This window comes from Elephas maximus, chromosome 16, assembly GCF_024166365.1.
Source record: "Elephas maximus indicus isolate mEleMax1 chromosome 16, mEleMax1 primary haplotype, whole genome shotgun sequence".
In the NCBI taxonomy this organism is placed as follows: Eukaryota; Metazoa; Chordata; class Mammalia; order Proboscidea; family Elephantidae; genus Elephas; species Elephas maximus.
In genome coordinates this window covers 58,178,311-58,195,035 of record NC_064834.1, presented here as the reverse complement: position 1 = coordinate 58,195,035, position 16,725 = coordinate 58,178,311, and the positions used below count along the sequence as shown (strand labels likewise).

Sequence of the window (16,725 nt, the reverse complement as noted above, 5' to 3'; positions counted from 1 at the left end):
GATGATTAAGCTCCAACTCCTGGAGGGAGGAGTATTTAAAAAAAAAAAAAATTGTGAATTTATATTAAAATCACTACAATAATCCATAAACATTTTGGGAGAGATACTTTCAGTCTATGTGTTTTGTCCACCAATTTTAGCACTTATTAGTAGGTTTTACCTGCAGTAATTATTACTGTAATGTCCTAATGGTAATTTTCTATCCATCCTTTCTTCCACATTTATCAATTGGAATGTTTCTCAACCATTTACTTACTTGTGCCATTATTTAGTTGCTGAGCCAATGGGGTGACCAGAAAAGAGGTTGAAAAAGCCCAATTCTAGATCATGTTCTGACTCTCTCTTTACTAGTGTTTCTTCCTCAGATAGTGCTCTCCCAGTCTCTCAGCTGGCACCAATTAATCCCTGCTGGGTGGGTTGGGCCTTAAAGTGCCGCTTGCTAATTAAGGGCAAGACTCTTTCGCTAATAAAGCTTTTTTTTAAGAGACATTTTAGGCTGGAGAACCTCAGAAGGGAAATACCTTTTTCCTTTGACGGATTTGCTTGTTGGGCCATGAAACATGGGGTTTTTACCCCAGTAGTCCTGGGGCCTCCCCTGGTTTGTTCAGTTGGACACCACACAAAACTCTCACCACAAGGAGGGTGGCATGGGGGTAATCCCCATTACACACACACAAACACACACACACACACACAGTTTATTTGCTCACACTCACACACACACACAGTTTATTTGCTCTTTCTCCTCTCCTCTGTCCTGGCCAAGAAAAAAAGCAAGACTTGCTGCTCCCAAAAAACAAAACAAACTGTAGGAAGTGTGTTGCCCTGCGTTGTTAATAGTAATTTTTGTTACCAAAACCAAGAATGTAAGTTCCAAGATTGGCCAGCTGAAAAATATGGGAAAAAATTCGTACAGGAAGTGGGTCAATAACCTAAACATGGAGCACTTTTATAAATCGTTGTTGTTGTTAGGTGTTGTCGAGTAGGTTCCAACTCCTAGTGACCCTGTGTAGAACAGATCAAGATCAAAACATTGCCTGGTCCTGCGCATCCTCACAATCATTGCTACGTTTCAGCACATTTTTGCAGTCACTGTGTCAGTCCATCTCATTGCGGGTCTTCCTCATTTTTGCTCACCCTCTACTTTACCAAGCATGATGTCATTCTCTAGGGACTGGCCCCTCCTGATAACATGTTCAGAGTAAGTAAGACATAGTCTCACCATCCTCGCTAAAAAGGATTATTTTGTCTGCGCTTCTTCCAAGACAGATTTGTTCTTTCTTCTGTCAGTCCGTGGCATATTCAATATTCTTTGCCAATATCATAATTCAAAAGCATCAGTTTTTTTTGGGTGTCCCTTATTCATTGTACAGCTTTTGCATGTACATGAAAAAGAGATGATTGAAAATACCATGGCTTGGGGATCAGACAGGTCTTAAGTCCTCAAAGTGACATTTTTACTTTTTAACACATCAAAGAGGCCTTTTGCAGCAGATTTTCCCAATGTAATATGTCATTTGATTTCTTGACTGCTGTTTCCCTGGGCATTGATTGTGGATCCAAGCAAAATGAAATCCTTGGCCACTTCAGTCTTTTCTCCATTTATCATGATGTTATTTATTGGTCCAGTTGTGATGATTTTTGTTTTCTTTATGTTGAGGTGTAATCTACACTGAAGGTTGAATTCTTTGATCTTCATCAGTAAGTGCTTCAAATCCTCTTCACTTTCAGCAAGCACTATGTTTACCTGTGTTTTATTGACTATGCAAAGGCATTCAACTGTGTGGATCGTAACAAATTATGGGTAACATTGTGAAGAATGGGGATTCTAGAGCACTTAATTGTGCTCATGCGGAACCTGTACATAGATCAAGAGGCAGTTGTTCTAACAGAACAAGGGGATACTGCATGGTTTAAAATAGGAATGGTGTGCTCCAGGCTTATAACCTTTCACCACACTTACTCAGTCTGTATGCCAAACATATAATCCGAGAAAGCTAGACTATATGACGAAGAACATTGCTGTCATGATTGGAGGAAAACTAATAACTTGTGACATGCAGATAACACAACCTTATAAATCAATAGCTTTAATAAAAACTTCTCTATAGATATAAGAGCCAAGAACATGAACAAAAAATATATAGAAGAAAAAAAGGTGGAAATTAACATAAAAATATTTAATCTCACCATTAGGAAATAAAAATTAAAACTAAAAGAAGATGGCAGTTTTTACCTATAAAATGAATGGAATTTTTTGAGAAGAGAATACTTAGCCTTGAGAAGATTTGAGAAATGGACACTCTTCTACACTGTTCGTGGGAGTGTAATTTGTATAAACTTTCTGGAGGACAGTTGGACAATATCTATCAGGAGTATTAAGCAAATGTTCCTAGTCTTTGAGCCAGTATTCCCTCTTTTAATAACCTAATTGAAAAATGACAGGTATATGTAAAATTGTATGTACAGAGATAATCAGCTCAGCATCATATATACGAGTAAGATGTTAGACACTACCAATACCCTGTAATCAGAAAACCAGCTAAGTAAATTTAGAATAGTGTACAATTAGGAAAAAAAACTCAAATATATGATATACAGTATAGAAAAAAAAAATTTTTTTCTATACTGTATAGCATAACATAAAATAATGTAACATAGTATAACAGAAAATAATGTAATATAGTATAATACAATGCAATATAATAGTGTGATCCCAATTATGGAAAAAAAAATACCCATAAAAACCAAAAATGTACTAAAGGATCAATGACAAAATGTTAAAATTGGTTATTGCCAGATAAAAGGATTATGTGTAATTTTTCTTCTTCTTTTTATACTTTGGTAAACTTTTTACTGTATTTTAAATGAATCTATATTAAATTTATGGAGCCCTGGTGGCACAGTGGTTACAAGCTTACTGACCAAAAGGTCAGCAGTTCGAATCCGCCAGTAGCTCCTTGGAAATCCTATGGGGCAATTCTCTTCTGTCTTATAGGGCTAGTATGAGTCGGAATTGACTTGAAGACAACTGGTTTGGTTTTGTTTATATTACATTTACAGTTATGTAAAAAATAGTATTATTTAAATAAATTATACCGAGTATAAGGAGCCCTAGTGGTGCAGTGGTTAGGCACTTGGTTACTAACTAGAAGGTCGATGGCTTGAACCCACCAGCCACTTTGTGGGAGAAAGATGTGGCAGCCTGCTTCCATAAAGATTTACAACCTTGGAAGCTCTATGTGGCAGTTCTCCTCTGTCCTGTAAGGGTCACTACGAATCAGAATCAACTCAACAGCAATGGGTTTTGATACACCAAGTGTAATAATAAAGCAGTTAACCTTATCTCCTGGAGCAGGGGGTGGGCTGGGGATTGGTGGGGGAATAACATAAGCAGGAAACCAAAAGCACAACCATGACTGGCTCAAAGCGGAAAGGTACTACTGTGAGTACTGTGCAATAGTCACGAGACTCAAATCTCTTCTCTTCTTCCTCTTTTCCTCCTCCTTATGTCTCTTACCCCCCTGTCTGCCCTTCTCATTCTCCCTCATTCCATCTTTCCCTCCCTTGCTGGCCTCTCTTCCCCTCTCCCCATTCCCTGCCTACCTTCCAGTCTACATTTCTTTCTTCTCCTCTCCTCATCTTTCCTCCCCGTGGCTCTCTCTTCCCCTTTTTCTGCCTCACTGATACTTTTTCAGCAATAACTTTAAGAACTTGCATCCGTAGTGGAGTACTGATTAAAAACAATAAATTAGAAGGTGTGTTTTTCATTTCCGTCATCACACTGGATTCCTTGGCCAAGCTGTTGATATAAGTTCAAAGACAAACTGGCACAGCCTTCAGAGTATTTTCACAGAATAGTATTCCTCTCTTTGCCCAGTTCCAAATCCCTTCACACCTTCTCCTCAGAACTCCAGAAATTCTTTGTAAATAAACAAGGCAGTAGAGAGAACAGCTGCTGTTTGACACCCCAGGATTTTTTGTCTCTGCAGTGAAGATGAATCTAATTTCTTCATGTATTTCTTCATATATCTAACCCGGTTCTCTGCTATTCTTGCTTCCCCGTGACCATTACTGAATCACCTTCCTTCTCAAAGGAAGGTCTTGTGAGCAGTGGCCTCTTAGGAGGACATTTTTTTCGGAAGTGCCAAAGCCTAGCAATAAAGCAAGGCTGACTAAGTATGGAGGAATTATTAGAAAGGCGGTTATCCTAACCAGCCTGTCATTAGGCCCATCCCACCCTAATCCCCAACACACATAACCCTTGCAGAATGTCAAAATGTTTTCCCATCCTTCTTTCCTGCTTTGTAAGTGTAGGGTATACACATTATCTTTTGAGTTAACATTGTCTTTCCTGAGTCAAGAAGAAAAAAAAGTTTATTTATGTATGTGTTTACTCATGTATTCATTCATTTATTCATTCATGAGAAGGATCACTGTGGCAAGGCAGGGTAACCTAGTTAGAAGTCCCAACCTTGCTACAATTTGAGTGGTGTCACTTGGACAAGACATTTGCTCTCTGGAGGCTTTAGTGTCCTTAACTGTGGTAGGAGGGCTTTGGTAGATAATCTCTGAGTTTTCATCTCCAAAGGATTCCTTTATTCATACAGTAGCAGTAGCTGTGTATATTCTTCCTTTTACTCCTCACAACAGACTCATTATGAAGTACTATGATTTACTATGATTATCATCGCTTTTACAGATGGGGCATGGAGCCTTAGAGAAATTAGAAAGCCTAGGTTCAAATCTGATTGTACCTTTTATTAGCAGTATACTCAGACAAGTAAATTGCTCTCAGCACTAATACTGCCTTTCTTTTATCTCATCATTATTTTTCCAGAGTTTGTGTCACATGTGAATTTTCTAGACACACAATGTGCATCCTTATCCAAGTGGCTGATAAGGATGACGAGCAGCACACTGACAAGGGCACAGCCTCAGAGTCCTTGGTGACATCAATCCCACACTTTCTAGACTGGCATCAGACGGCGATCAACACCATAACACAGCAGTCATGTTGATGCAGTTAAACCTCTTATATTTAATTTTTTTCCCCGCAAGTCTTTCGAAAGATATTTTTATCACATCAAAGAGGGATTATATGTCTGTATTTATTTGCAATTTCCCTGACTTCCCTATTGAAATATAAGCTTCGTGGGGAGTAGAAATTTTTTCTGTTTTATTCACTTATAACCCCTAGTGCCTAGAAATATAGTGGGCACATTGTAGGCATTTGATAACTGTTCTGTTGAATTAAATTATTTATTCATTAGTTAAAAAAATTTGAGTATCAACCACCTGCCGTGCCTGATCCTAAGTGTTAAGGATACCTCAGGTATTGTCAATCTGGAGTAGCAGCCTCCGCGGTGAGTTACTTGAGTGAATTGAGGTGTGGGAAAATGATGTTAGAACTTCTATTTTTTTTTCTCCTATTTTAGTTTCTATTTTATGTATATTTTCTGAAGTTAATATATAAGTGCTCTAGTGCATTTCTGTAACTTATAACTAACAGACTATCATTTACTCGGGGTGCTTTTTTTTTTTTTTTCCTTGTTTGAGGTGTTCAAACGAAAACATTGGGTCACTGTTCCCAGCATTCTCTTGTGGGATATGATTTCCCTGAGTCAGATCTTCTCCAGCAACAAAATGCTCAGGTTTTTGAACCTCATATTTAAACTCATATTTGCTTGGCCCTGCAAAAGACCTCTTTAAAGTGTTAAAAAGCAAAGATGTCAGTTTGAGGACTAAGGTGCACCTGACCCAAGCCATGGTAGCCATGATATTTTCAGTCATCTCGTATGCATGTGATGGACTGAAGAAGAATTGATGCTTTTGAATTATGGTGTTGGCAAAGAACATTGAATATACCGTGAACTGCCAACTCAGACCCTCCAGTCCCCAGCAGGATCTCCACACTGACCGTAGGCCTTTCACTCTGACACCAACGCGCATACACTCCTCATGGTTGTCTTTAGCATTGTTTTGCTGGCCACAACTTTTTCACAGCTTTAGCCTTCCTGCCACTCAAAATGGGATGCTGGCAGTGCTGTTGGTGTTCCAGATTGTGAGATGCTTCCAGGTCTCCTCCCCATGCAAAACTCACTCAGCCTTTCTCTTTACCTCTTTGTGATCTAGACACATTGACTATGTCCCCTCTTATAGTTTGCTTCCCAGAATGAAGAAGTTATTTTTAACACTACAGATTCATTAATATTAATTACAAGAGTAATAAGTAAATACATCTTAATTATAAAAATTCAAAAATTACTAAGAAAGGGTAAGGCTCTCTTGGGCCCACAATCCAGAACTCTTCTCAGAGGCGACTACTATTTTGAATCTTGTATGTGCTTTTTTGTTCCCCCTCCATTTATATACGTTTTTGCTTTGGGTCCGTCAATAGACAATGGTTAAATAAATCTGGTATTTCCATATTAATATGCAATAAAACAGACCTTAACATTTTTTAAAAATTTTATGTCCTGTCACGGAATCACCTGGGACATATATTATTGAGTGATATGAACAAATTTCTAAAAATACATACAGTATGATACCTTTAGAAGGCTCCCTGGTGGTTCAGTGGTTAAGCACTCGGCAGCTAACTAAAATATTGGTGGTTTGAACCCACCAGCTGCTCTGTGGAAGAAAGATGTGGCTCTCTGCTTCCCTGAAGATTTACAGCCTTAGAGACCCTGTGGGGCAGTTCTACTCTGTTCTAAAGGGTTGCTATGAGTCAGAATCAACTCCATTGCAGTGGGGTTAGGATACCTTTAATATTTAAAAAGACAAAAAAAGAAACCTTATTTTAAAGTATTGTAAGGTCATACTTTACCTCAACCCCAAACTCCCTGGTCATTTTAAATATGTGTCTCTTTATCCCACTGGCACATTTGTGGAAAAAGTAAACTCATTAAATTAGAAAAATGGAAAGTGGGGAGGGGAAGAGTGAACTGTGGCAGAATGGTTTGCCTTAACCTATTTAGAGCTGGTCATTTTGATGTCTCAAGGGACACATTGTTTGTTTCTAAGCATTGCTATTTCTACTGTCAGCTTTATTTCTACCAAGCAGTTCGTGCAACAAAGATCCTTTCTTCCTCCCATCCTCCTGAACTTTATGTGTTCTTTCATTCTGGGTCAAACACCTCCCTCATCACTGTGCTCCCCTACACACACACACACACCAAGTAAGCAGTAGGGCTACACAGACACACACACACACACCAAGTAAGCAGTAGGGCTTCTGGCCGGGGGTGTAAGGTTGACTAAATGTAGAATCTGGTGGGCTTAGGAGACCCTGGTGGCGCAGTGGTTAAGAGCTACAGCTGCTAACCAAGAGGTCAGCAGTTCAAATCTGCCAGGAGCTCCTTGGAAACTCTATGGGGTAGTTTTACTCTGCCCTATAGGGTTTCTATGAGTTGAAATAGACTCAACAGCAGTGCATTTGGGTTTTTTTTTTTTTTTTTGGTGGGCTTAAGGATGCTGGATATGCCAGTTTTCACTGGACCATTGTGCTTTCAGGGGCTTAAGCATCATTTTTTCTTGGTCTGTCTGTCTTTCTGTTGGTCTATATATCATCTGTATATTTGTCAATTGTAGTAGAACCTTTGGTTCTGGGAAAGCAGTGGGCCAGTGTAGGGGCCTGAAGAACAGAAGCACAAAGCAGCTTTGTTTCTTAAGCTTGAAGGAGGTAAAAATGATGTCTTTTGGCTGCCTTTTATTTTGTTTAGCCCATTTCTCCTGGATGGGCAGGAGATGAGAATTCAGGGTAAGCTGCTTTGCTCAATAATAAAAATTGTGGCTTTGACCAGGGCTTTTTGGAAATGTTTCTCTTGAGAGCCTAATTTTGGTGGTAGGAGAGAGGCAAGCCCTTGACTATAAAAGAAGAAATGAAGGTACCCAGCTGCCAGCACCTACCAGGCACTTTGTTTTTTCTCTGGGTAGCAAACAGGACTACTTGCTTCTGTGAGTCTGTGGGAACATGAATGCTTCATCTAAAACAAAGAGAAAGACAAGTGTCTCCATCCATCAGCCCCTGTTCCTCTGTAGATCCTGCCTCATTCCTCCATTTGCCATTAACTTGCAATTCTAAATGTGAATAAATAGGTGCTATCCTGTCACGGTGTTTATTTTTTGAATACTTGCTCTGTGGTTATCTAACATCAGCATTTATAAACTGCTATAAACGCAGACAAAATGCCAGAAGAATGATAAACTACCAACATTGCTGAGTTTCTCTCTAAGAAATGTCTACAGAAGCTGCATTTGGCTGGTTGTATTTCAGAAGGCTGACGTTGTACGGCTAACATCACCACCAGTGCACTGTATCAGCGTGTGATTTCTTTATTTGTATTCGTGACTTTGGTAATCCTTAGATTTTATTCCACAATGGCTCCTAAATGTGAACACCAGCTTAAGATCCTGGAAGCAAAGAAGCATGAGGCTGTAGGAGCTTTGTTGTGCTTTTATCAACAGAGTTGAATCTAGCATGGCCTGTGGGCCTTGACCTCATACCTTCCTTAAAACCAAAAACCAAACCCACTGCCCTCAAGTTGATTCTGACTCATACCTTCCTTAGACAGGCATAAAAAACAAACAAAAAAAAAACCTCACTGCCGTCAAGTCAATTCCAACTCACAGTGACCCTTTAGGGCAGAGTAAAACTGCCCCATAGAGTTTCCAAGGAGCACCTGGTGGATCTGAACTGCTGACCTTTTGGTTAGCTTAGGAGTCATAGTTCTTAACCACTACACCACCAGGGTTTCCAAGATAGACATGTTGTTGTTAGGTGCCGTCGAGTCGGTTCCAACTCATAGCGACCCTATGCACAGCAGAACGAAACACTGCCCGGTCCTGAGCCATCCTTAGAATCATTGTTATGCTTGAGCTCATTGTTGCAGCCACTGTGTCAATCCACCTCGTTGAGGGTCTCCCTCTTTTCTGCTGACCCTGTACTCTGGCAAGCATGATGTCCTTCTCCAAGGACTGATCCCTCCTGACAACATGTCCAAAGTATGTAAGACGCAGTCTCGTCATTCTTGCCTCTAAGGAGCATTCTGGCTGTACTTCTAAGACAGATTTGTTCGTTCTTTTGGCAGTCCATGGTATATTCAATATTCTTTGCCAACACCACAATTCAAAGGCATCAGTTCTTCTTCGGTCTTCCTTATTCACTGTCCAGCTTTCACATGCGTATGATCCAGTTGAAAATACCATGGCTTGGGTCAGGCGAACCTTAGTCTTCAGGGTGACATCTTTGCTTTTCCACACTTTGAAGAGGTCCTTTGCAGCAGATTTACCCAGTGCAATATTGTCTTTTGATTTCTTGACTGCCGCTTCCATGGCTGTTGATTGTGGATCCAAGTAAAATGAAATCCTTGACAACTTCAATCTTTTCTCCGTTTATCACGATGTTGCTCATTGGTCCAGTTGTGAGTATAGACATAGATGGTGTTAACAATAAGGAAAATGAGACCCAGTTTGACACAGTGATTAACCCCCCCTTTAAAGCCCCCCTTTGTGACCAACTCATTTGTTAACCACAATTATCTAATGCAAAGAATGTAGTTTAGGTAGTTTTCCTTGCTGCCTGAGAGATAACCCTTGGAATTCTCTGAATAATTGAGGTACCTTTTATCATTTTAAAGTCTCCAACCAGTCCAGAGACCACCTAGTAACCTGATGCTAGCTGATCTCATTAAGGGTAGGGAGGGAGTGATTCAGTTGTGTTAAGATTAGCCAATAGCTGATTTTCTTTTCTACTTCCTTCTCTCTCTAAAAGCTTCATTTTAACTAGCCTACATTGAGTCATTTGGTTTTTTGTTTGTTTGTTCATTTTTTTCTTTTAGAAATAGAATTGTCTCCTTATATGCGTATAGAATAACTGCTGGAATAAACCCTATGCTTTAATTTCTTTGTGTTTTGATTATTTTTTTAACAATGGAAACTGAAGTTCTTCTTTTCAACTGTTTATAAACTGTGACACTTGAATTTCTTCAGTGACATCCTATAGCTCTTAAGATCAAATCCAAATGCCTTAGCATGATGCACAAGGTGCTTCATGATTGGACCTCTTCCTCTATTACTGCCCCACTCTACAAATATTAGATCCAGCCTATTGACTTACTAGTAGATGCTATATGGGCCATCCTCTCTCTGACCTAGAACCTTTTTACCTACCATCCCCTCTAAATGGAATGATTTTCCACTCCTCTGTCCATCAGTCATATTATTGCATATCCTTGAAGATTCAATCCAATTACTCTAAAGCCTTCCCAGGCTGCCTTTCTGTTCCCCAGGATCTCTTCCTTTAAGTGAAAAGTCATCCCTCCTATGTCTTCAAAGAGCATCTTGAATTTTAGGGCCCTTGTTTCATTGGATTGCTTTCTCTTTAGAGCTCTAAAGCTCTTAAGGGCAGGGCATACATGGTCTTGTTCGTAACACATGGTGGGGGTTTGAAATGTTTAATTGAATAAATAACACATTTATTTATTCAGATAGTTCATCTCTGGGCCCTTGACTCTTTTTCTTGTTTGTTGACTTATAATAATAATTTGTTTTGATAAATCGTTTGTATTAGTGGAATACCCATTATATCCCAAGAAGTTTTTATTACCAACATTAATTTTAATTTTGGGGGTGATTAATAATATTTGCCACCTATCTCCTGAAATGAGGAGGAGGAAGAGGAGAAAAAAGTCAGCTGCATTTTCTGGCCCTTGTACACCAGAAATTTGCTAGCTGCTTTAACATATATATTTTAGGAATGTTAAGTGACTTGCCAAATGTCATACATAGAGGTGAATTAATAAATGCTGATGCAGCTGCCTTATGTGCTTCTCCTTTATCCAAAAGAATTCAGTAGACATTTACTGAACATACACACATAGCATTCGTGGTGCCTACACAGAGATAAAGAGAGGTTCTAGCTTGTCAATCCATAAAGAAGATGGACAAGTGAGTCACCAATTGCAAAATGGCCTAATTTATGCTGTGCAAAAGTATGTGTATGGTTTTGGAAGAGCGTCTGAAGGGAAAACCAACTTAGTTAAGTGGCATCCTTACTGGAAAACCTATTTTCAACTTCAGTCTTTTACAACTGAGCCATAGATGATATACTAAGAAGGCAGAAGAGAAGGTGAGAGGGAATTCTTGGCAGAGACACTAGTATTTGCAAGGCATTAAGACTCCTCTTCCCTTCTATGAAATTCAGTTCAATAATGGAATTTATTTTCTCAGCTAGACTTAAAAGTGATATAAAGATAACAATATATCCACCTATTTATTGCCTTTCCTATAAGTAAAGGACCCCACACCAGAATTTCTCATCTCATAATAATAGATTCTTTCGAGACCCAGATATGACTAACCCAATATATTAGGTAGAATGGTAAGTGTTGACCAGTGTAAACATGTTATCTATGTATTTACTGGGGAAACATACTTCTTTATGCTTTGGCAAGCACAGAGAATTCAGTGATAAAAGACAGCCCCTTCCTTCTGGGAGCCCAATCTAGTGAGAGAAACATCTTTGCATAGAGATCCAGAAGACCTTGATAAGAACCATGACAGGGATGTGAATAGGGTAGTATAGAAACATAAAGCAAAGATACCCAACCTCCTGTGCTTAATACCAGAAGTCAGATTTAGTTCCGTATTTGGATGGAGATTCTTGAAGTTGGTCTTGGTATGTCATTCTGCAAATAAGGCCATTAAGAGAACATTTTGGATTCAATTCTAAATGCTGTTTCTCTTTACTTCTAACACAGTAGTTGGTATTAATGCACATGAAAATCACTTAAATCTGTATTTCCTACTAAAATGTAAGCATATAAATGGGCTGGAGTAATGATGCCATGTGGATCTGCTGCCATGATGTACTCCCCAAGGTGTCTGGTCAATGACAGTACCGTTAAAACCAGCACCTCTGCAGACAGACATTTAACATTGTTTGGCTTCAGCTCTTAACCATACACCAGTGCCACAAAGTGAAAGCAGCAATAATTCTTTACAATCTGCAACTGCCAGAGGTATTACTAGACCAAGAAAAAGAATGAGCACATCAGCAAACAAATTTTCTGGGAAATATAAGGCTTTCAATTTAATATTTAAAATTAATTTTTGTTGTTCTTGTTTTACAATATATGGAAATGATTTTAGACAGGGACCAGGAAATTGGTTAGCCATAGAGTATCTTGTAAAAACAAAGAACTGTTTGACCCTTGCCTCTTTAAGGAGCCCTGGTGGTGCAATGATTAAGCGCTTGACTGCTTAGTGAAAGGTTGGTGGTTCGAACACACTGGAGTGTCTGTGGGAGAAAGATGTGGCAGCCTGCTTCCGTAAAAAAGATTACAGCCTAGGAAACTTTAGGAGGCATTCTGCGCTGTCGTATAGGGTCACTATGAGTCGGAATCGATGGGACAGGATACAACAAGGAAAAAAATGTCTCTTGAAACAAGAGCTCTTGCCATTAGAAGTAATCAAAGATCTTAAAAGACAACTGCTATGTCGATTTGGGGCTATGAGCACACAGAAAGATGCAACTGGACCCAGGGTCATTATTTTACCTTCCACTGACATTAACCATAAACCATGCTGATGAAGTACACAAGCTAGTTGTTACCATTGTGTTTCTGGGAGGCCAGCCTTCTACTGGGAATAAAAGGTCTGAGCCATTTCCCGGAAGACACTCTGAGCAACAGGCCAGACAGGCAGTTGAACAGCATGTAACTACCCATTAATACTTTGAGATAATTAGTTAGCTGCTGAACGTTCTATTTTGAGGCTTGTCAGGCAGCACTTTTTTTTCTTAATGCCCGTAACTGTGATATTGACAGGAGAATCACCTCTGAATCCAGTCTGGCACCACTTTGGTGTGGGAAGGTATAAATAATTATTTTTGTGTTTTGCCCAATGTGAAAGCAAGCGACCCCTCCCCCAGGTGTAGTATGCACACACCCACCCACCCACACACACCTTCACAAAGACTCATCAAACTGGGGACTACTGGAGGAGCTTTGTCTTCAACTCTTCATATTCCTATCATGGTTCCTGGCATATCATAGACAGAATAAATGTTGAAAGAAAGAAGCAAAAAGAGAAGGAAGTAAGAAAGGAAGCAAAGCATGAAAGCCTGGAAGTTCTTTGAAATAAGTAAATTAAGCATTTTCCTAGGAGCGTTCATTCCTAGAGCTCTTTGTATTCGAACTTGATTTCCCAAGTCTAAGAGTTTGGAGCCTGCTGGCTTAGTCTCTTTTTGTCTTTAGATAAGAAGTCTCCTTAAGGCCCTATTATCACTGTCAGTAAGTATTTTACGTGATTGATATATGGCCTGAAATTCAGAGTCTACCCTCAGAACATTAAATCCTGCTTTCTTCTCCTCCAAGCAAGAAGGAATCTCCTAAAAAGGGTTTTATAATTTCTCCAAATAGAAAAAAAAAAACCCAAAACCGAAACCCATTGTCATTGAGTCGATTCCGACTCATAGCAACCCTATAGGACAGAGTAGAACTGCCTCATAGGGTTTCCAGGGAGCACCTGGTAAATACACAGGGACATGAATTTAGTCACTGGAGTCTGCTTGAATACAGGCAGACAGTGACACTCCCACCATCATTTATTTAAGTACTTTAGCAACTGCTAGTCCAGGGATGAAAGAGCTCCACCTTCCCACATCTTTGTTGGTAGGAAGAGAGCGTTTTACCTAGTATAAATGGGCAATACTTAACAGAGGAAGTGACTTTTCAGTTGTTTCTTAACATAGGCGTAAAAGAGGATTAGGTAAAGCTAGAGAAGAGCATTTCAAGCCGAAGACACAGCTTGCAGAGACTTACAGACCGGTGAGAAAATGCATATAGCACTTTTGAGAAATAGCAAATTTTTCCATGTGGCTGAGACATAGGCTCTAGTGGCAGTGGCAGGAGATTAGGCAGGAAAAGCACAAAGGAGCCTGTCATTGTAGGGTCTTGGCTATCACACTAAGTCCTGAAGGTGATGAGCATTTTTAACATCTGTGTATTCTAGCATAGATTTGATGGCTGTGCAGAGTGGCTCGGGCAGGCAAAGGGACAAGTTTGGAGGCATAATGACTATTTTCCATATAGAAATGGATCCAATTAAATGAGAGTTGTGCAAATCCTGATGAAGTAAAAACAAACAAAAAAAAAAGTACAGTTGGTCTGAGTTCAATTAATCTTGCTGTATAAAAATCCTGGAAATAGAGTTTGATTGCCCATGATATTTGTGTAACAGAATAATTATTTTCTGTTTATTGTGGCTCACTGCAAGATTACACTAAATAATATGTGACTCCAACGCAATTTAAAGGGGATTTTGTTTTATTTACACATAAGGCACACATCATGAAATGAGACATACCTACATTTTCCCCCTCTCTGTTTCACCGAAACAGAGAATGGCCGCTCGGTGCTGTATTTACTGATATACTGGTTGTATCACATCGTTTGCTATGGGTTAGTAGTGGGCGGTTCTGCAAATACCAAACGGAAAAGTTAATTAGATCAATCTGCTCTGTAAATTACTGCTCAGGTCACCCAGCTAAGCAACATGCCTGGCATCTGCCTGATAAGTCTTGAAAGTGAAATATAGTGTCTGCGATTGTTGCAGGAGGCCACAAAAGTGACAGGTAGGACTTATTTGCAAGACTGAGGTAATTGCACACAATAGTCTTGCCCGAGTTATGCCTGACCATCATCAAAAAAAGATTTCAATGTCATTTTTGTTTGAAGTGTAAATCTTATTGTTACACTACATAAATAAATAAATACAGTGGGTATATTCCAAGGTTGTGGTTTTAGAATTCTGTGGACACGGGAGCAAAACGTAGAACAGAATTCAAATTCATGAAAGAAGACCAGGCTTACTGGTCTGACAGAGACTGGAGGAACCCTTGAAGCTATGGCCCCTGGACACTCTGCTAACCCAGAGCTGAAGCCATTCTCGAAGCTCACTTTTCGAGATGAAGATTAGATAGGCCTATAAAACAAAAAATGACACACGTGAGAAACGTGCTTCTTAGTTCAATCATATACATGAGACCAAATGGGTTACTCCTGTCCAAAAGCAAGACGAGAAGACTGGAAGGGACAGCAACTGAATGAATGGACACAGGGAACCTAGGGTGGAAAGGAGGGGACATGCTGTCACATTGTGGGAAATGCAACCAATGTCACAAAACGATACGTGTATAAATTTTTGAATGAGAAATTAATATGAGCTGTAAACTTTCACCTAAAGCACAATAAAAAATAAAAATAACTCCAGACCAAAAAAAATAAAGAATCCCATGGATGTTAATAGTTCATGGGCGCATAAACATTCCTTTTTGTGTTTCTCCATTTTTTAGGTCTGTGATGGGGTCGCACAAGGAACCAGACCTTGTACACCTTGAGGCCAGAACCGTGGATGGCCGTAAGTAAATCACCTGTGCCAGGATTTCATGGTAATATCGGGTCTATCCATCTGACGTGAACCAAGTTTGTGTTTGGGGCAATCACAGTGGCAATAATCTAAATTGTTTGGGCATGAAGACTTTTTCCTATCCTCAACAATTCAGAATGGTCTTAATGATGTCTATAGTTTGATTTAAGCTAAATACATGCGCACACACATACAAACGGTCCTCATTCATGGCTTCTGTATTTGCAAATTTGGTTACTTGTTAAAAAATGTATTTATAAGTGCAAAATCAATACTTATACAGCACTTTGACGGCCGTTAGTGGACCTGTGCATGCATGAGCAGCAAAAAATTAGATGCCTGGTATGCACATTCCCAACTCAGTTGGTGAGTTTGAGCAAGGCTGGTCCAGTATTCACTAATTCAGTGTTTGCAGAGAGTTTTATAGACTATAACTATCGCAAAGAGTGAGAACTGACCATGTGTGTTTAGATCCTGATGACATCCAATCAAGGTGTTTTTCATTTCGGATAAAGACAGAATTTCAAAATCCCTGATTCCTGAAGAGTTTTATTGTTGTTGGTATTGCTCTTGTTTTGTTTGAGTTTGGTTTTTCAGTCTCCTTACTTTATCAGATAGCATCGGGGCATTGCCTCAGTGTCCTGATTGGGATTTCACAAAATACTTTGAAAGAACAGGAGAAAAGGGTACCCTCCTGTGTGTCTTCTGTTGTAAGCAGCAGGAGGGGAAGGTCAGTTGAGTCACTTTCTTGACCCTTGGTCTTTGGTAGTTCTTGACAGTCTTAGGTGGGCTACAATGAAGGCCTAGGTATCATGGAGATTGTGACTTTAGATACATGATATAGAGGAAAGTAAGTCCCAGATCCAGAATTCAGACCCACATCTAATCGACTCAGCAGCCCACTTGCTGATCTTTGGACCTTGAAAAAGCGACTTCAACTCTTGACACCTGAGTTTCTTCATTTGTTAATTAAATAAATAAATAATAATAATTAATATAGTAGCTCACATTTACTGTTCCAGCATTGTGATCAGCACTTTATGTACATTATTCCTCATGACTGCTTTGTAGGCTGTTATTCCCATGCAGATGAGGAAACCAAGGCGAAGATATAAGCAACAGGTTTAAAGGTTACCTGGTAAATAAGTAGAGGGCAATGTCTACCTCACAAGGTCCATCCACGTGGGGATTAGATAAACTAATGCGTTTTAAACACTGCATACAGTGCCTGACCTGTAAAATATTTAAACAATGACAATCCTTTTCCTTCTTTGATCGCGAGAATCCTCA

General features: G+C 39.5%; 1 protein-coding gene across 6 annotated transcripts in view; it reads left to right on the top strand.

Annotated features, from left to right (window-relative positions):
- SORCS1 (sortilin related VPS10 domain containing receptor 1) overlaps window positions 1-16,725 on the top strand; it is a 571,683-nt gene that overhangs the window by 403,034 nt on the left and 151,924 nt on the right. For all 6 annotated transcript variants that reach the window (XM_049855014.1, XM_049855016.1, XM_049855012.1 and 3 more), the window contains exon 6: window positions 15,362-15,426. In XM_049855014.1, coding sequence (XP_049710971.1) covers window positions 15,362-15,426 — 65 coding nt within the window. The remainder of the gene's footprint in view (window positions 1-15,361; window positions 15,427-16,725) is intronic.